A 22,059-nucleotide genomic window follows, 5' to 3' on the forward strand; every position below is an offset into this window, starting at 1 on the left:
CTACCCACAGTGCAACGCTCCAGAAATCGACACTAGCATCGGTACATGGACGCACACCATCGAATTATTGTGCTTTGTGTGGCTGCGTGCACTCGACTTTATACCATCTGTTTTTTACATAAACCGGTTTATGTACAATCGAAATAATCCTGTAGTGTAGACATACCCTTAGACACTGTATAAATGCAACAGCACTGCATTCCTTTCTTTCTTCTTCTCTCTCTTCACCAGCTCTAGGAAAAAAGTTCTGAAATTCACAACTTCATCAAAGTTTCTGATCAAAATTTCAAACCCTACTCCCAAAATAAATAAAATAAAATAAATAAAGTGACAAAAGTTGAAATAAATAGATCAAATAAATTTGCATCCCATTTTTGACCAGTTCTTATTTCCACCTTCAATCACAAAAATTGAGATGATTTTAGACTCTTAAAAGTCCCTCTCCTCCATCCCAAGTAATTAAACCAATTAATATACTACAGATCCTATAAAAACATTCTGTATTCAAAACATCAGGAAATGAGAAACTCATAGAAAACTATTTCACCCAACAGCTAACAAATACGGTAACATATCGGAAGGGAAGGAGAGCAATATCTTACAAAGGCATTCATCTGCCACCTACACCCATTTCTGGAGGAGGTAGACAGGACTGAGATATGACATGGAAGCAGGAAGGTGGGATTAAGACCAACCCAAGTGCAAGGGATCTTAGGCCAGATGGCATTTCCCTAACGAACAAACAGTCTGGATGTGCTAAATCTGAGCACATGCTCTGTGACAGCAGATGGGAACCACACTAACAGCTTTGTTTCTGTTTGGGACCTACGTTAAAAAGCACCATGTGTGTTTGATGAAGGATTAATTACTCAAAGCCAAAGCAATATGCACTTGTTTTGTTTTGGTTTGCTTTTCAAAACCAGTTTTCATAATTGGGAAAATGATACTAAACCAAAAATGTTGTCAGAGAACAGCAGACAAATTCCTGGGATTCCAGAAGAAGCTGGATCAGATGGGGATACCAAATTCAAATACCCAATTAAACAAATAGGGCAGGAGAGCCACACATTCAAAATACCCCGGCTACTCCTAAGTGTCCTTCAGAGAGTGTTCAGCAGAATGTCAGCATTTAAAAGGTGACCTGCATACAGTCTGACGCAATTCTCACTTCTATCTCTCCATCTATCTTAGAGTTTCGTACTGCCACCCAACATGGTAGTATCAGAGCACCTTTCATGTATAATTAACAGGGACAGCAAAGTTCATGGTAGACTTTATGGAGTCCTTGGCACCTGTCTGTTTTCAAAGTCACAGCGGGGTTGGGATAGGGAGGTTGTCTCTTTTTTGTTTTTCTTTTTTTAAAAATTTTTATAAGTTTCCTCTTTTCTTGTGGGTAGGAATTTGGGGCAGAAAGAGGCATCAGTGTTTTGGATATCATTTTAGAGCATAAAGGTTCTCTAGAGACCCTTTGCCACACCCTCCTGACCACATCTCCCAAATAACTACTTCACTTCCTTAATCTCTCTCACACACACACACACACACACCTGATTTTCTGTACCACCCATCCCTTCCCCCTCCACTCAGATGCACTCTAGTTCTGCCCCGTCCATTGCAAACTAATCTGAGAATGATTGGTAACCTTCAAAACCAGATCACAGCGCCTTCCAAGCTGAGGTTAGGTTTTCCTTTGTTTAGGCCAAAGATACCTGAGTAATGAGTGACTGAACTTCAATCCAAGCAGTATAACAACACTGGGATTCTACCACCACACCCCAACACAGAAATAATTTACGTCATTTCACAGTTTATACTTGTCACTGCTAAGCCATGCCAACATTTGCTACAAAGAGCCCAAAGAACTGTCCTATTACATTTGACACAGCTCTTTTGATTTACCCATTACGCAAATCACCAATTCGTGGCCCCAATCCTGCATCCTCTCAGTATATGGAACGCCAGGGAGCACAATGGGAGCTGTGCACATGGAAGATCTGCAGCGGCACTAGGTAGAGTAAGCCAATCAGATGCACACGGTGAGGAGCCTCACACTGCACCACACACAGCTCTTAAATCACCCTATTTTACCACATAGCCTATTTTACGGTCACAATAAGGATTGAAAATAATTCTCTCTTTTCAAAGAAGTTAAGCTTTCTATTCCCCATTTCAGTTCCCCTGCAAACTTACGGCCAGATCCACGCCCGCATTTGTGAAAGCTGAACTAGACTCTTAACGAAACATCAAGCCTTTTTTGATGATTTGCTTTCCCACCACATAAGCATCGGGACGCATTAACTGTACAGTAAGAAGTATTTTAACTTTGTACTTTTGTCATTCAAAAAAATCTCCAAACACTTGATAAAAATTAACTATTTAAGCCTTACAACATTCATGGGAGTTAGGTGTTAACCTATCCATTTGTCCGGTAAACCAAGGCACAGAGACTTAAGTTAATTGTCCAAAATTATAAACAGTCAGTGGCAGAGCTGGGAATAGAACGCAGAAGACCTGACTCCCAATTCCTTGCTCCAGCTATTAGACTACCCTACCTGAGTCAGTTTGTATTTCGGGTGCCTCATTCTAAGCGCTTATAGCCCACACCGGAGCAGTTCATAGGAAATCTTATCTTGCCAACAGCTGTCCCCATCCAGATACGATATGAAGGTTTACTGAACCCTCATATAGTTCGCTGTTAGTTTCTAATCCAGAAGTGATGCACTAGATCTTGAAATGCGTAAACGGGAGCATTCTGTTTAAATAGACAGCAGCAAAAAGTAGATGTCATGGGTAAAACTGCATCTCACCAGACATTATTAATTCAACATTCTGACATCTCACACGCTGCAATTCATTCAACATCAAACGCCTCCGTGAGGGCTTCCTAATTAAAACGTGGAAAGGCTGAAATAAAATGTAAGTATTTTTGTCACATCGTTTGCGGATCTTTTATTCATAACTGAACTGCTTCGTGTTTCATTACGTACAGAGCCACCCAGGGCACCTCACATAGGAACCAAGAGTCCTCACTTTGATATTTTGATGAATTCCACCAGCAAAAGCACCCGCTTAGTAGGGGTCAGCTCCTTTCTACCAGGGCTTAAGCCAATATGAATCACTTCAAATCCAGCTGCTGAGTAATGGCTTTATGCTGCAACATGCTAAGAGGCCCCAGAGCCTATATACAATAGGGCCCTGCTCTAGCAAGGGACTGATGCACGTGAATAAATCCCAGAGGCCTGGGAGTGGAAGGCGCTCAGCACGTTGCCGAACTGTGTCCAAAACATCACAGGGAAGCCAGTCACATCTATTCTGGAGGAACTCAGCTATCTTTGTAAGAGCTGCTACCAACTAAGCAGCAGCTTTTCTCCATGCTAATTAGCTGGGCAAGCAACCAGCTCTTCCCCCAGAGTCTATGCAAGGCCATGTCTTCCTGGCCTTCCAGGGGCTGCTCTGTTTCCATCAGCACTGGACCGGAGAGCTCATGCCTAACCTCTTGCTTGACCCATGGAAACCCCTGAGGGGGGAAGCTGGTTTACATGTAAGTAGGCTATTTAGACAGAAAACTTCCGGTGGTAAGGCCTGCATCTTCCTCTGTATTTCACACAGCAGAGAAAGCTCAGCTAGTGCTCAACAACAGATTAATAACCACCAGCTTTGTTGGGGGAGCAATATACTCTTGCTTTCTCCTCAAAAAGGAGCAAAAACCACCGTGCCTTGAGAAAGCGGTGAATATGGCCAATAGAAGAAGTAGCGCTTTCATCGCCACACGGGAGCTGAGCCGAAGGCAGCAACTACAACTCTGCATGAATGCCAGCCGTGCCAACGCACATATCTGAAAGCAAAGGGAGTTCGCTATAGCAGGGCATAGAGACTATAGCCAAAATTCTCTGCTTAAGGGAGTGGAAAATACTGCTGCCAAACAAACCATTTCTCGTCAATATTTGTAAAACAAATTGAGCCTGCCCTGTAAATATCCCTACATCTGTGCATTTGTTGTTTCCGTGCCGAGACCACAAATAAGCGTCACAAAAAATTTGCAATGGGAGAGTATCTTGAGCAGCTCTGGTAGGGCTCAGCTGTTCAGCACTCCTGAAAACAGGCCTTTGTGGTCAGCAACAGAAGGCTCTACAGTCACCTTCCACACCTTCTGGCTAGAACGAGAGGAGCCACCGGTAGTTTGCAGCCTCTTGCAGAAAAGAAGAGGCAATGGGTTGGAAAATCTTTCGAGAGCAAAAACATAATACCCCATCCTCTGCGAATACATTGATTTCAGAGGGCTCTTCACGGCTTTAAAACAATAAACCACAAAGCAAAACTTGACTCAAAACCAAACCAATTCAGATCTGCAACCGAACTCCCCTGGCTACCATCAAGACTCCTGGCCTTCCCTCACTCAGTCTCCGGCACTCAGCTGGTTCATCTCTCTCTGTTAAGACATCTCACTGTGAATGAGGGGGCACGAAAAGACCTCTGAAAGTCTGCTTATGTCTGGGAAAAGCATCCAAGTTTTTTAAGTCTCTTCCCAAATCGAACCCTCTGAACATTAATATAGATCAGCCCTCTGACAGATTACAACCCACACCACATTTACAACATGGTCTCCTGTCGTAGTATTTTTCCTCAATTTGAACATTAGAGTTCAAATATGAAGTACTAGCATGAAATCCTCTAAGCTTAATCTCCAGCTTAGATCTGATAGGCTGCCACCAGGCCAGGAATTAATAGGGCCTGACCCCCCTTTCCTCTCTCTGGTGTCCCCAACCCTCCCCTGGGGGGACCTCCAGATAACCTGTTTCTCTGCTTCCCAAGAGATAAGCGTTCTTTCCCCTCAGGACAATTGAGATGCAAAATACCAACAGCTTGGCTTTGCCTTTCCCCGTTCCTGCCTTCCCGTGAGGGAGACAGATACCTGATACAGAGGTTTCAATTTCTCTGCCTTACTAGAAAAAGAACTTCCACAAGTTTTGAAAAAGAAAGCTTTATATAGAAAAAGAGAAAATACAGAATAATAACTTGCATAAAAATTAATACAGGCTCCTACTTAAGAAAATATGAACAACCCAGTCTGATTTAAAAAATAGCCAATTTAAATAGACCAGCAATCACACACAGTAAGTACAAAGCAAAGCATATCATAGCCGATTTTACTCTGTTTCCGTTTTGTACTCACTGCCTTTTAGTAGAATGAGAAGAAGATTGGAATTAGCAAGATAGCTTGTCCCTCACAGCCGAGGAAGCAACAAAGACCCAGCAATCCACATCTGTAAATACAACACAAAGCTCCTCATAGCCGAATTACTTTGTTTCCCTTTGTACTCACAGACTTTTGGTAGAATATTTGAGATAAGATGGAGTTAGAAGAAAACTTGTTTACTCATAGCCGAGAAAACAACAAAGACCCCGAGTATACAAATTCCCGCCCCTGACTTTAAACAATCCAGTTCTCTGATTGGTCCTCTGGTCAGGTGTTTGGTTACCCTTTCCAGGTAAAAGAAACTTAACCCTTACCTTACCTATCTACTTATGACATCCATTATTAGTACACTCAATTACTGTTGTAACAGCATTATCTGGGGTTAAAAGGAGCAATCTTGAAGCCAGGATATCTATTCCCAGCTCTGCCAGTGATTTACGGTACAACTTTCAGCAAGTCATTTCACTTCTCTCAGGACAATACTTGCCCCCCTCATACTGGTGATATGGATTAATTCATTATGTTTGTACAGAACTCTGCTCTGACCAGATGAAAAGCACTGTAAGTGCCACACATATTAGAAAGTAAATTGAAGTATTAAAGTCTCAAGTTAAAGTATATTCCTTGTGAGTAACTCATAAAGGAAGCTTGTTTTAAGTGACAGCCTATTGGAAGGAAAGCAGAGGGAGGAAGATATTAGAATTAAAGTCAATAGAACCTGTTGTAATTCAATGATCAAAACGTTGAGTTTCCTCCTCCCATCCCAACACAGGGAAATTAAGGGCCAGATTCTGATCCCACTGAACTCAACAACAATACTCCCATTGACTTCAAATGGGACCAGGATTGGGCCCTAAATACTGGGTATTTCTCCCTGTTATAATGCTAAAATTTACATAAAAGCTTATGATTATTATGTGTGTTACAGTAGCACCTAGAGATTCCAACCAAGATGGGAGCACACTACGCTAGGAGTTGTACCCACACACACAGTAAGCAACAGCTCCTGATCCATAGTGACAATCTAAATCAGAAAAGGAAGAGAAAGGGTGAGAGGAGAAACAAAGTCATAGAGAGGTGAAGAGACTTGCCCAATGTCTCACAGTAGGTCAGCAGCAAATCTGTGAAAAGAACCCAGGTCTCCTGACTTCTAGTCAGGTGTCCTATTCACTAGACCTCAGTGCCTGTCAAGTTTTAGTTGTCATTGATATTTTTTGGCAGGAGAGCGGACCTAAGAGATATGCCACATTTCCCCATTACATTTTCTTCTTCACAATCCAGTTGCTGAGTTAAAGCCTCAGAGGTTGGAAACTGATACAGTTCCACTGATATCAATGGAGCTACCCCAGTTTATGCCAGCTAACAATCTCAACCACTGTCTTCATCTCCTGGGACGAAGACATAACATTCATTTGGACTGGCCTAACAGAACAAGAACGTAGAACAGGGGTGACCAACCTGTGGCTCCGGAGCCACATGCGGCTCTTCAGAAGTTAGTATGCGGCTCCTTGTAGAGACACCGACTCTGGGGCTGAAGCTACAGGCACCAACTTTCCAGCGTCCTGGGGGGTGCTCACTGTTCAAACTGCTCTTCTACAGGCCCTGCCCCTAGTCCACCCCTTCCCACCCCCTCCCCTGAGCATGCCGTGCCCTCGCTCCTCCCCCCCCACCCTGAGTCTCCTGCCTGCCACGAAACAGCTGATCAGGAGGTGCAGGGAGGGAGAGAGAGGCACTGACTGGCAGGGCTGCCGATAGGTGGGAGGTGCTGGGACGGGGGAGGGGAGATAGATGAAGGGAAGCTGCTGACATTTTACTGTGGCTCTTTGGCAATGTACATTGGTAAATTCTGGCTCTCTCTCAGGCTCAGGTTGGCCACCCCTGACATAGAAGAAAGGCATAACATGACCCCTGTTAGTTATGATTTGTTTAGAGGTGGCAGGGAGCAAAAAACAATGATGAATTAACTTTGGTTAACCAATAACTTTTATTGTGGGTCACTGTTTTCTAACAAAAGAGGAAGGGCCTGGACTCAAAAATACAATTTTAGAAAAATCCCTTTAAGTTTATAGATGAGCTAAACCTGACCATGGTGCATCTCCTTGTACTATAGCATATCAGCCTCTAGAAAGGTAGCCAGCAATCTGTTCCCTTATAAGAACAAGAAGTGGACATTGTCAACAGCAGACAGAAAAGCATGACTTTCAAGATGTAGAGACAGAAACACAAACCAGGATATGAAAACTAAACCCACATGTACTGTGCTATTGTCAGCATCATGAACAGAACCACAGAGGCTTTCAGATCTTAAAACCAAACTGCACACCTGTTCCTTCCCCCTCAAATAAGTGATTACTTACCAAAAAAAGACAAAGTTTCCCCAGTGTTGCATTGAGAACTGCCATGAAACTACAAGCGAGAGAGCAAGTTTCTAAAATACATCTTCTCATGAAATGCTCTAACTGCAGGTCCCTTACAAATCAAAGAGTTATACAAATCATGCAATGTTTGCATGTTTTACCACAGCTAAGTTATCCTCAATATACAATGTAAGTGTTGCATAGGTTTGGGGCTGCCCCACTGCACAGGGGTCAATTGCGTCCACTGTGAAGTTCTGTTTCAACCATAGGAAGGTCCCCTTGTTCACTGCTGCATATTTAACATCCTCTGAGCCTGCTGCTCTCCTCCAGCAGAGAACAGCCTAAGCTGTAGTTTCCCAGGCATGGAGCACAGAGGATGAGGATGTGCTGTCAGAGTACACTCCAATCTCTCTTCCAGCTCACAGAGTCTTGTGTGTTGCAATCTCTTCCATGAGGAGCCAAGGAGGAGGGTGACCAGATGTCCTGATTTTATAGGGACAGCCCCGATATTTGGGCCTTTTTCTTATATAGGCACCTATTACCCCCAACCCCAGTCCCAATTTTTCATACTTGCTATCTGGTCACCCTACCAAGGAGGGAGGAGAGCAGAGCTTTCATGCTGCATTCCCTTCTGAAGTGGCTGGGGGAGACACAGCAAAAGAAAGACCATGCTCCAGTGTTCCCAGCTAATGACCAACGAACATGCTGGCAGAAATGAATTGACAAGAACTGTGGGGAAGAGACTATCCCAAGCACATCCCAAAGGAAGACTAGAAAGATGTGTAAAAGGTACAGCCACTCCAGTTACAGGGTTACCCTTCATGACAAAGTGCTTTCCATTATATGAGGTGATCGATTTACAGCTACTGAAGAGGTAAATTCACAGTACCAAAAAAAGACTGGAGAGGAAGCAGGGAAAGAAAACAGCACATCACATACCCACAATCGATCCAGGCTATAGTACCTCGTCCTTTCACCTCTTGGGCCACGTCAGACAGGAACCTGAGCGGATTTTCAGCAGCGGCAGCTGAAAACAACAGTAATAACAGCGTTAATCCAATCAGCAGATACAGCAATTGCAAATCTTTTGCTCAAAGCAGAGAGAGAACATTTTTCCTAGAGTGCCATTTGTAAGAGAAATCAAATCAGTAACGCTTGTGTAATTTGAAAGGAGCGCTGATACCCTGAACATTTATACCTACAGCATGCACCACTGCCTACATTTCTGGGAATATGTCATGCATTCTACCTCAGACTTCAGTATCTTTCTTTCTCCCACCTCCTTCTCCCTACAGCTGTGCACTCACTGGTTTGCCTTGGAAAGACAGTCTAGTGGTTAGAGCATTAGCGAACGCTCTGGGAGAGAGAGGTTTGATTCCTTGCTCCACCAGAGACTTCTTATGTGACCTTTGGCAAGTCACTTAGTCGCTCTGTTTCCCATCTGTAAATAGCAGCACTTTATTCACTTACACGGATGTTGGGAGGATTAATACATTACATTAAAGAGATGCTCAAATACTATGGTAAAGGGGGCCTTATCATTTTAACCCTACAAGTGGCTGCATCTGTAATTCCAAAGATAGATATGGCATAGCATTGCCAAAAATATGTGTAGGTTTTTATAAAGCACTTTTATTCCAAAATACCCCAAAGCACTATTGTAAGTGCAAAATCTTATTAACAATAATCAGAAAAAAAAATTAAGGAGGGAAGCCAGAAGCATTTTTATTTTCAACCCAATATCTGACTTCTTAAAACCGTTACAATAAAAACTGTTCTAGACTCCAAAAACCTCTTTCGTATTAAAAGAAATCAGCTGCTCCACTATAAAACATAATTTTAATGGAACCATCAAAACCACAAGAGCTCCCATTGCTGGCTCCTCAGCTAACAAAAAAAAACAAGCCTATCACATCCCACCAGGTTAGGCCCTGACCCCACAAGCTAATCCTCATGAACAGAGCCACTTGTCTACACCAATCAACTAGCAAGACTGGAACCTTTCCCAATTGTAGGGTTCCACCTTTGACTCTTCACTAGGGCCATCTGTTACCAGCTAACTCGATTACTAAGGCCTTGAACTTAACCTACACTAAGAGTTGAAGGCCATTTCAAACAGGTCAAGCATCACAGGGGTAGCCGTGTTAGTCTGAATCTGTAAAAGCAGCAAAGAGTCCTGTGGCACCTTATAGACTAACAGACGTATTGGAGCATGAGCTTTCATGGGTGAATACCCACTTCGTCGGATGCATGTAGTGGAAATTTCCAGAGGCAGGTATATATATGCAAGCAAGAATCAGGCTGGAGATAATGAAGTTAGTTCAATCAGGAAGGATGAGGCCCTCGAGCACTTGAGGTGTGAACACCAAGGGAGGAGAAACTGCTTTTGTAGTGGGCTAGCCATTCACAATCTTTGTTTAATCCTGAGTTGATGGTGTTAAATTTGCAGATGAACTGAAGCTCAGTAGTTTCTACATGCATCTGACGAAGTGGGTATTCACCCACGAAAGCTCATGCTCCAATACGTCTGTTAGTCTACAAAGTGCCACAGGACTCTTTGCTATTTCAAAGTGGGTTAGCTAACTTGATCTATAAAAACAAGCCAACCTGTTTCCCAGACAAATCAAGGCCTGAGAGTTCCCAGAGGGTAGTTTTAAACAACAGCACTTCTGCCCCAAAGGCTCTCATAAGAGGGTTCTCTCTCTCTTCTTCAGTGTACATATGGAGATGCTGGTTGGGTTAACAAGGAGGCATGGGCTGCAAAGAACATTCCTTTTCTGCTTATCAGCTGAATTTTTAAACAGAATTCTTGTTCTACGTAGGATGTTTATGAAGCACGTGTTATCTTGGAATCTAAGTAACAGGAACCACCTTCTCTGTATACCAGCTCCATAATCCCCAGCATTGCTCCATGTCTCTGCAGCATAGGCTCAAGGAAGTTATGCTGTCAAGGACTCCTCCCACTGAAATCAGTACTAAGGAAACTATCCTCGTCCCCAAACACTGACCCTATGCGACTGGCACGTGCTCCAAAAAGTACAGAATGCAACAAAATACCTAGGCTTGGCCAAATGAGGGGGGTTTTTTTAATATAATTTCAAGGGATAATATCAATGTTTATCTTAAAGCATTTTTTCAAATATTTATGGCTTTACATTTCACAGTTGCATGAAATTACGAGAGGGCTCAACATTACATGTCAAAATATACAAAGAAAATATCCTTTAATCAAATTCTAATAAGTTCTCAAGCAGCATTTTTCTTCCTCTGCCTACCTGTAAATTTCGATGAGTACTGATGAAAATATTTTTTCATTTGTTTGTGTGTGTATGGTGAAATCAATCTTAACAAGACATTCACCATTAAAAACCTAATCCTTTCAAGCCTAAATATACCCAATCACCAAATCCAGTGCCAAGAAAGCATTTCAAACTGGAAAATATTGGACGAGAACATGGAGAGAGTTCCCTCCATGGACTGCAACAATGGTTGTAGAAGTCATCTATTAGCATGGAATAAGCATATACCTCAGGTGAGTGCATCCCTCATGATCAATGAGTTTTCTGCATGTACCAGAAATATTAGGTAGCACTTGCTTGAGCCCCACATGATATTTTAACCCTTCTCATCAGCAATGTGACTGTCAGCCGACCAGAATCTCAACACAGATGCATGGTGCATATCTCGGATTAGAATCGTGCCCAATGACTTTTTTACAGGACAGCAGCTAAGCAAGAGATTTTTTAATTGTGTATAAGGATCACCACTCTAGGAAATGTTAATCCCCAGACAGCTCTCAGTGCAATGCTTTACATTGTTAAATCCAACCAATTAAATTTAAAAAAAGAGAGCGAGAATATGACTTTTGAAGCATGTCCATAGGGTGACATTTATTTGACAAGTGTCTGTGCTGAAGTGCTGCGATTGTACTACTAAAAATGAAAGCTACCACCACTAACAATGTTAAGCCTGGGAAAAAAAAGAAACTTTTAAAAAGCTGAACAATACAGTTGTCTTATGTTTTAACAAATGTTCTTTTCAAATAGAAAAATGTTAGAAACACAATTTATGATTTTCACGTTGAGTTTGTTCCGCAGACATTTTTGGCCAAGTCTAAGCACTTTCCCATTATACCAAACATATAAATATTTTAACAGTATTTAAGTCACATGTTGCGTATGTGCCAGTTTAACCATTTCAGCATAACCCCTCACCCTACCACACCTCAGAAATAAAGTTAATTCCCCCAAGCATCTGCACTTTAGCAAACAGGAGAATTCTATCAACAATAAATCTTTTGGGGAACGAACACTGGAACACCATATTAAGGGTCCAAATTCTGCTTTTAGTTGCAGTAGTGTAAATTTGGAGTAACTCCACTGAAGTCAATGGGGTTACTCGATTTACACCAGTGTAACAGAGAACAGAATTTGGGTCCATCTCACTAAGCACAGTTCAAAAGACATTAATATGAAAAAACAACATTTCCTGGCTACTTCCTTTTCCTTACTGTACTTGTGGGGGCTGGAGGGCGAGAAGCAGCAGCATTAAAGAGACTGTTTTGATCTCGCTTAACAGTTAATCAGCAGTTCTCATGTGTGCTGGCCAAATGAGTATCAAATCCATGACAATAACAGCATTTTGCATTTCCCCAAGGATCTCAGAGCACCGTTTCTTTCACCTGGCACCATAAATAAACCCAGTACTTTATGACACACAGAGCAAGACAGTACCACTGTCCAAAAGAAATTGCAATCAATGTCTGATGACACAAAGACACAGGGCAAGATTTCAGTTATGGATTGTGAGGGGACATCTCTGGTAAGAAGATCAGCAGGGGAGAATTCACGGAAGACACTGGTTTTAACTAAGAGGCATGGGAGAGACAGAACAGGTACATACCAAGAAGCAGAAGGCTGTTCCAAGGTTGGGAAGCAGCACAAAGGAAGACACAAAGGCACAAACAGGAAAAGGAAGTAAAGCAGAAGGGTAAGGAGCAAGAGGAAATAAGATTAAAGAGGTTCATAAGAGCAAGATTGAACAGCCTTAAAGGGGAGGATGGAGAGTTTGCATAAGATTTGTAGACGACAGTGAAAAGATCTTAGAGGGACAAGTGACATGGTATGAGATGAGGGAGATGGGAGCAACACAAGAGGCCCACTGTTATGGTAATTAAGACAAGAGGCAACATAGAAAATCCAAAAGGTGTTAGCAATACAAATGGCTGGATTTAGGTATTCTAAACGTTCATTCATTCTGCCCTACAATGCAGCACCCTGAGGTTGGTACTTAAATATTACGGCGACAGGCACATTAGAAATACCCATGTCTGATAGACAGGCTGTGACTCTGTCACAGAAGTCACAGATTCCATGACTTTCTAGGACCTCCGTGACCTCTGCAGCAGCCAATGCGACCGCTGCTGGGCCAGTCTCAGGTCACAGCGCCCTTCCCCCACCAGCAGAAGTTTGGGTGAGGGAGGCGGCTCAGGGCTGAGGCAGGGTGTTAGGCTTCAACTGTAGGAGGGTGTGAGGGCTCTGGGTGGTGCTTACCTTGGGGGGGGGGAGGAGGGGGGCTCCCCAGAAGTGGCAGCATGTCCCTCCCTCAGCTCCTGGACAGAGGCGTGGCCAGGCAGCTCTCTGTGCTGCCTCCACCTGCAGGGACTTCCCCCACATCTCCTAATGGCCACAGTTCCCGGCCAATGGGAGCTGTGCAGCAGGCTCTCGGTGCAGGAGCAGGATGTGGAGCCCCTCTGGTAGCACCTCCGAGTCCACCTATGTAGGGGCTGCAGGGACATGCCAGCTGCCTCCAGGAGCCATGAGGAGCCTGCCAGCCCCCCACCCCTTCCCCCAGCAGCAGCAGGGGTCTCAGACCATGCACCGCTCCCCACTGCCCCGAGAGCACCTGTGCCACCTCCGGGCTGCCCCCTGCCCCAGAGCACCCAAGTTTCAGTCAGGTGTATAGTACAAGTCATGGACAGGTCATGGACCATGAATTTTTGTTTACTGCCCATGACCTGTCCATGACTTTTACTAAAAATACCTGTGACTAATACTAAATACTGATAGATATTGTAGTGACCATTTTTGCCAATTGGTAAACAAAGCCATAGAGAAATGAAGTGTCCTATCCAAGGTCACAGAGGGAGTAAGCAACAGAGCTGGGAACAGAACCCAGGAGTCCTGATTCCCAGGCCTTTGCTCTAACCACTAAACTACAACTGTGCATTACTGTTATTAAATATTGAGCACCAAGAGCCTGCTCATCACTGTACAGGAAAAGACGACAACACTGGCCAACTTTTTTAAAAAAGAGGCCTAAACATGGGGAGTCTGTATTTAGGCACCTAAATAAGTACCCAGGGGCTCATAATCTAGTTCATCAGACACAAAGAACAACAGTCAAATGCAAAAGGAGAACTCACCAGATTTGGAATAGAGCACTAATACGTTATTCCGTGTCCTGAGGAGCTTCTTGAAATCCTTGTGGTCGCTAATTTTTTCTATGAGTGGAGACACCTTCACCGAAAACAGACATGCTGGCAGGACTGCCTAAGGATGCAGGAAGTTAGAAATGTAAGTGACAACTTCCCTGCTTGCATGAAAAACAAATGCAGAAAGGCACTTCCAAAACCAACCACTTCTCTGGCATTTCAAGCTGTCCAACCTCAGATAACTTAGTGCTTTAATCAAAGTTGCACAACAATTTGATAAACAAAAAGCAACAACCACAAAAACCACATTCAATCAAAACTGGAACCATGTAATGTTAAGCATTTCCACAAAGAAATTCCTAACTGGCAAGTATTGGATAAATATTTCCCACCACCACCACCACAATTATTTAAGAGGTGTGCAAACATACCCATTAAAATCTGCTCCTCAAGTAACCTAATTCTTATTTTATTTATCCACTGTAATAATAAATAATAATATAGTACTTATAAAGCATTCTTGCCCATAGATCCCCAAATGTTTTTCAAAGGGGACAAATATTGTCTCTCTTTTTTTACAGGTAGGGAAAGTGAGGTTAAGGGACTTGCCCAAGGTGACAGAGTCAGTGACAGAGCCAAGAGTAGAATCCAAGGGTGAAATCATGCCCCTATTGTAATCAATGGCAAAAATCTCACTGACTTCACAGGGGCCAAGATTTCACCCAACATCTCCTAACTCCCAGTCCCGTATCTTAGAGAGCCTCCTGAACTGAGAGTCAGGAGATTTGCTCACACACATCCTCTGTGACCCTGGACCAGCCACTTCATCTCGCTGCCTCTCCGGGTATGGTTGGCCCATGCCAGCTGTCTCAGGCTCATGGAGCTTAGGCTAAGGGGCTGCTTAATAATGGCATAGACCAGAAGTGGCCAACCTGTGGCTCCAGAGCCACATGCGGCTCTTCAGAAATTAATATGCAGCTCCTTGTAGAGGCACCAACTCTGGGGCTGCAGCTACAGGTGCCAACTTTCCAGTGTGCTGGAGGGTGCTCACTGCTCAACCCCTGGCTTTGCCACCATCCCTGACCCCACTCCACCCCTTCCTGCCCCCTACCCTGAGCCTGCTGTGCCTTCGCTCCTCCCTCTTCCCCCCCAGAGCCTCCTGAACGCCACGAAACAACTGATCAGGAGGTGTGGGAAGGGTGCTGATCGGCAGGGCTCCTGGTGGGTGGGAGGTGCGGGGGCTGCTGACATATTACTGTGGCTCTTTGGCAAAGTACATTGGTAAATTCTGGCTCCTTCTCAGGTTCAGGTTGGCCACCCCTGGCACAGACATTCAGGCTGAGAATGGAGCTGGAAGGGTCCCAGAGCTTGGGCTGCAGCCGGAGCCTGGAAGTCTACACCACAAATAAGCAGATCCTTAGCTCAAGCCCCTCGAGCCCAAGTCAATTGACATAGGCCAGCTGCAGGTTTTTAATTGCAGTGTAGACGTACCCTCTGTTTCCCCATCAATACAATGGGGATAATATTTTTGTCACATCTTTTGACTTTTCAGCCTCTTAGCCTATGTATGTAAAAAGCCTAGCACAACAGGGCCATCGCCTCAGTTGGGGCCTCTACTACTTGTTTGCATTACTGTAGCCTCCAGTAATAATCATCCTAAGTATTGGACAATTTTGCCTCACTTCTGCACTCTAATCATAATGCATTCATACTAATCAAAAGATTATAGGAAGCCTCACTGGAAAAATTCTCTAGTTTATTTTCACCTTACAGGAAAACCTTAACACTCAATTGCTTAGCTAAAAGTTTTATTTGCCTAAGACAAATAGGAGGTTCAGTATTTCCCTAATTACAGTACTAATAGTTAAGTGTCTCATTCCAAGAGAGCTGTAAAACATGCATCCAGAGTGCATATGAAAAAGGAAGAGCCAGTTCTTGTTGCATCCTGTCTGCTACAGACCTGTGTTCAAAAGCAAGACACTTCGCCAATCAAAGTCAGAGCTCTCTCCTCCAGGCACTAAATTTGCAATGAAATGCAAAATTATTTACAAGCAACAGCTTGTCATCAAGGCCGAAAAACAAAACCCAAAATCCATAAAAGCAATGTTATTTGGTGACAGACATTTCCAAAGAAAAGATATTTCAAATTCCTGATTGGACAGAGTATTTTCAGGAACCTTTGCAATTGACAGGTTAGATAGAAATTGCTGTAGCCCTGTGAATTAAATCCTGTAATACATTGTTTGGGACCCTAAAGTTACAGAAAACTATACTGACATTTACTCTGTAGTTGTAAAAACTCATGTACACCTATAAATGAATGAGTTACCCCACTCCACATGTAACCTCCCAACAGAGTATGATTCTTAGGGTACGTCTTCACTACCAGCCGTATCGGCGGGTAGCAATTGATTTCTCGGGAATCGATATATCGTTTCTCATCTGGATGCGATATATCGATCCCTGAACGCGCTCCTGTCGACTCTGGAACTCCACCAATGCGAACGGCGGTAGCGGAGTCGACAAGGGGAGCCACGAACGTCGATCCCGCGGCGTGAGGACGGTAGGTAACTCGATCTAAGATACTTCGACTTCAGCTACGTTATTCATGTAGCCTAAGTTGCGTATCTTAGACCGATCCCCTCCCCTAGTGTAGACCAGCCCTAAGTCTCACTCTAGTGGTTAGACGACATATAGAGATTTGTAAGTCCACTCCCACCTCCAAAATAAAACAGGCTTGCTCCTTTAGCTCAAGCAGTAGAGGCTCTTGGAGAGGTTCACAGTTCAATCCCTGCAGTCAGCAGTGATACAAGTATACTGCTTGAGCTAAATGAGTACACATTCTAGCTACTAGAGGGGACAGATAGCTGCACTGTGTTAAGGGGGTTACACATACTGAAATTCAGCTTCATGAAATTCCATGAGTGTCAACAAATGGGATGAATTTAACACACGGACTGAAAAGGGTCCGTTTACACAATCCGTATAATTATTTTTCTTTTAAAAATACGGGGGGGTAGGGGAGAGAATGGGCATGATTGAAGTTTTCACAACTTTACACCAGAACTAGTAACAGGTTTTTCAAAAATCTGCTCAGGTTAGGGATTGCCAAATTTGTCTAGCATGCACGAAAGAGAGGCTGAAACTATGCACTTTTTATTTGTCTAGGAAACCAAAAATCAATAAGACTAGACTATGGAATCATTGTCTGAGAAAATCTGAGTTTAAAACTCAAAGCCATTTCCAAAATGTCACTAACACCAGGCTGCATCATAAACTGGTAAACTTTATTTAAAAGCACTTGTAAGATTTACTGATAGTCTGGAAGGAAACTTATTATGTCTTTTCTAGACAGAGAAGCTGTGCAGCCAATTTCAGTGAATTTTTATGGCAGAGTTATACATCCATTGAAAACATGGATTCAGGAAACAATGACTTTAATGACAGCCGTTTACGTGTTGTCACCAACACAGAATTTGTTGTGCTGGTGTAACTGCAATCCTCTTAAAGGGAAAGCCCCTTGCACTGCACATATCCATTGCTACTTAGCACAATTTGCTCTGCAGCTATCAATGTGTGTTATTCATTCATTCTTCTACCACACCAATCATTGTGATCCCCAAGTGCCCGTCCATTTTAGGTTATAAATCCACTGGGGCAGGTGCCAGGTACTGCAGCATGCTAAGTACACTGATCGCCCCCACCAAATAAATCATTGTCATCTTCTCAGAATTAAGATAAATGTTGCAGTCACAAGAAACCAAGGTTGGATGTGAAAGTACTGAGTTATACATGAATATAGCAATTGCATATCAGTCTAAGCACAGGCGCCAACTTTCCCTGGTGCCAGTGGGTGCTCGTGCCCCCCTGCTCCCAGTCCTGACTCTACCCTTTCCCTGCCCTGCCCCCATACCAACCCCTTCCCCAAAGTCTCTACCCTAACTCCTCCCCCTCCCTGCCCCTATTGGACTCCTTCCCCAAATCCCTGCCCCAGTCTCTTCCCCAAGCCCGCCACGTACCCCCTCCTCTCCCCTCCCTCCCAGCCGCGGGAAACAGCTGTTTCACGGCACAAGCGCTGGGAGCTAGAGGGACAAAGCAGGCATGCGGCACACTCAGGGGAGGAGGCACAGGTGAAGTGGGGGAGGCGGGGAGCTGCCCACCGATTTTTCCCCGTGGGTGCTCCAGCCCCAGAGCACCCACGGAGTTGGTGCCTATGAGTCTAAGGCTGTGCATCAATATTGGTAGGTTACAGCTGGTGTCTGCAAGCTCATCGCTTTGTGATAAGAGTTTGAGGGACACGGCATTTGCAAATTGATAAGAATTCATCAGGGTTGTGTTCTCTGAATCTCTCAAGTTTAAATTAATAAATTGAGACCATCCTCAGACATAAGAAAAAATGTCTAGTGTAGACAAGGCCCCTTAAGATCCCTCACCCTTGCTACCATCAAACCAAGCGGCAACAATCGGACAACTAGCACTAATGCAGACACGACGCCACCGGCACTGGCCTGGGTTTCAACCATCAGCTCAACAAGCCATGCTCCAGGCATGGTTCAGTGAACACAAGGGTTCAAACACTAGCAGCTGGTCTGGAGATGCACCAGCAGGCAATTAAGAAACAAGGCCGGTGGCTGTCAAGACAGTTTTAGAGAGCCAAGCGCCCAACTCCCACCGAAACTGGTGCAATAAGAACTGGTCACCTATCTCCCTGACGTTCATTTAAAAATCCACAGCGAAGAAGTCTAGTGCGGAGAAGGCTGACTTGCAAATCCACTGCTACCTTATCTGGATACCAAGATGGGATTCAGGGATAGACTTACACCAGACTTTTTGTCCAAGTCTTTGTAGAAGGGGTTACAAGCCAGCCAAAACTGCATTAAATGCTTTAGTCATTGTTCAAATCCAGGACACAGAAGAGGATGAGCTCATATTAAAAAGAGGAGCGCAGGAAAGGTGACAGACTCCCGCAGCCAGGAAGTCTGATTTTGTCTGTCTCAGGAAGCACTATACACATGCATGGAGCACTATAAATAAGAAAGAAATGAAGCCGACCTGCCATTTGATCAAAGAAACCTAAAAATTCAAAACTATTCGTGAAAAGCCCAGCAAGACTGGTAGCTTCATGTGGGAATGGACTTCTGAAATCCTTGAGAGTAGAGGGAATATTAAAGCAACATGCCCACTGTTTAAGAAGTGCCTTCTCTCTAAAGATATCAGGAAAGAGTGAAGTCAAGTCAACAATTTTCTAAGATCACAAGCTCTCTGGCCAGGGATTGTGTTTTTGTTCTGTGCTTGTACAGGGCTTAGCAAAAAAGAGTTGGGCTCTTAGGCTCTATGATAATACAAACAACAGTTGTGGCACTGTGCACATCAGCAGTAGGAAAATTTGGTGGAGGCCTTCAAGGAAAGGCACTGTGACATGAAGATGTCTCAAGGCCACCTGCCTTTAGGAGTCTGCGTGTAGAAGAGCTCTGAGGTGGCAGATCTCAGTTCCACTCTGTTTCACCCATGCTAGGGTGACCAGATGTCCCGATTTTATAGGGACAGTCCTGATTTTGGGGACTCTCTCACATAGGCACCTATTACCCTCCACCTTCTGTCCCAACTTTTAACACTTGCTATCTGGTCAACCTAATCCATGCCCTGTCTCCAGGATCTGGATTTATTTCTATAAATACTAGCATTCTAGCTAGATTCTTACACTGCCCTCATCATAACAGTATCTGAGCTAGACCTTGTAAAAGGTCCTATAATTGCTTACAGTACTCAGAACAAGATGTGTTTTCCTATTTGAATATACGGAGTAATAAGATCATGAGATTCAGCTGCAGGGTTTTACTCTGTTACTGACCACCACATCAAGATATATATTTAAGGCCTTTGCTACACTGGCGCTTTACAGCGCTGCAACTTTCTCACTCAGGGGTGTGAAAAAAACACACCCCTGAGCGCAGCAAGTTACAGCGCTGCAAAGCGCCAGTGTAAACAGTGCCCCAGTGCGGGGAGCGCGGCTCCCACCGCTGCAAGCTAATCCCCACTGGGAGGTGGAGTACGTGCAGCACTGGGAGAACTCTCTCCCAGTGCTGGCGCTGTGACCACACTTGCACTTCAAAGCGCTGCCACGGGAGCGCTCCCGCGGCAGCACTTTGGAGTTTTGAGTGTAGCCATGCCCTTAGTCTTTCCATTTAGCTTACTCTTTCCTTTTGAGCTTTTCCATTATCTCTAAACTAGTGATTCCTACCGGATGGTAGAAGAATCAGCTGTTAAACAGCAAGTTTGTCTCAACCTACTGCCCCACTATAATAAGAGCTGTTGCTCAAGTGACAATAGGGTTTTCAGGAATGCCTAAAATCCACTCATACTGGCCCCTGGGGCAGGTGTGTAAGTAATTGCCTGTAAATCACCTTCAGAGCAAATGAACTTTTGAAGAACTTTTTTGTTATTCCTTATGTTAACTCCAAAATCATCAGGAGTTTAAAGAGAGGTAAGAGTGTATTCAAGCTCGTATAAGGCTACTAAGCTAGTTTTGCAACAACAAAAGATAATGCTATTTAAACAATTCTCAGAATGTTTTTTTCATATTTACACTCGGTTATCAGTATTGAGTGTGACTCAAAAAAAGTACCACTATGACTGGGTGTGTGGTTTAACTTATACAACTAGCCCTACAACAGCTCACAAAAGCACGAGGGCATTTCACACAATTACACTGAATACACAGTAATCTTCAAACTTGGAAGTCCACTTTTGTGCTGAACAATGCAAATGAACAAGGCACATTTGCTACCCAATAGTGGAACACAGCTTTGTTTCATATTGTGTATCAAAGTTAAACAAAAAAAGGACACTGTCAAAGAGTTACCATTGTTAGGAGAAAACTTTCCTAAATGTGTAATGTGGGCCCTGGCTTCCAGTATGAGGAGTATGAAAGTCTATGCACGCATTTGCACACATTTAACTTATGAATTCATAACTAAGACTAAGTTTTAGTCACGGGTATTTTTAGCAAAAGTCATGGACAGGTCACAGGCCGTAAACAAAAATTCACGGCTTGTGACCTATCCATGACTTATACCAAGAGTGGGCAAACTTTTTGGCCCGAGGGCCACATCGGGATTGCAAAAACTGTATGGAGCACCAAGTAAGGAAGGCTGTGCCTCCCCAAACAGCCTGGCCCTGGCCCCCGCCCCCTGACTGCCCCCCTCAGAAACTCTGACCCATCCAACTTCCCCCCCCTTGTTCCTTGTCTCCTGATGCCCCCTCCTGGGGCCCCCCCACACCTAAAAGCCCCCGCGGAACCCCACCTCCCTGCTCCCTGTCCCGATTGCCCCAACTCCTATCCACACTCTCACACCCTGACAGGCCCCCCAGGACTCCCACCCCCTATCCAACCGCCCTCTACTCCTTGTCCCAATCGCCCCCCACCCCCAAATCTCCATCCCATCCAACCACTCTCTGTCCCCTGATTGCCTCTCAGGACCCCCTGCCCCTTATCCAACCCCCACCACGCTCCCTTACCATGCCGCTCAGAGCAGCAGGAGCTCGCAGTCCCGCCACCCAGAGCGTTGACAGCATGGCGAGCTGAGGCTGCGAGGGCGGAGGGACAGCAGGGGAGGGGCCGGGAGCTAGCCTCCCCGGACGGGAGCTCAAGGGCAGGGCGGATGGTCCTGCAGGCTGGATGTGGCCCGCGAGCTGTAGTTTGCCCACCTCTGTTTTATACTATATAACATTGACTAAATCGGGGGGAGTGGGGGCGGGGGCAGAAAAGGGTGCAGCCTGGCAGGCACCACGGGTGCTGGGGGTGGCAACAGCGCACTAACCAGAACCCCTACATGTGCTGGGGGTGCAGGTGGTGGCGGGCGGCCCAGGACCCCTGCTGGTTCTTTGGTGGGTGGGGGGCAGTTGGTTGGGCTGGCAGACTCCCTACCTGGCTCTGCACCTCCCCAGAAGCAGCGATATCCTCCTCCCGCAGCTCCTGGAATGGCCAGGCAGCTCTGCACTCTGCCTCCACCCCAAACACCGGCTCTGCAGCTCCCATTGGCCAGGAAACGCAGCATTACTGACAATGCATA

General features: G+C 44.7%; 1 protein-coding gene across 2 annotated transcripts in view; it reads right to left on the reverse strand.

Annotated features, from left to right (window-relative positions):
- PDIA5 (protein disulfide isomerase family A member 5) overlaps positions 1-22,059 on the reverse strand; it is a 123,369-nt gene that overhangs the window by 94,612 nt on the left and 6,698 nt on the right. For both annotated transcript variants that reach the window (XM_032797036.2, XM_032797037.2), the window contains exons 2-3: positions 13,979-14,105; positions 8,494-8,581 (exon numbers count right to left, since the gene is read on the reverse strand). In XM_032797036.2, the coding sequence (XP_032652927.2) occupies positions 8,494-8,581; positions 13,979-14,105 (215 nt within the window). The remainder of the gene's footprint in view (positions 1-8,493; positions 8,582-13,978; positions 14,106-22,059) is intronic.

The sequence above is a fragment of the Chelonoidis abingdonii genome, chromosome 10 (genome assembly GCF_003597395.2).
Source record: "Chelonoidis abingdonii isolate Lonesome George chromosome 10, CheloAbing_2.0, whole genome shotgun sequence".
NCBI lineage: Eukaryota > Metazoa > Chordata > Testudines > Testudinidae > Chelonoidis > Chelonoidis abingdonii.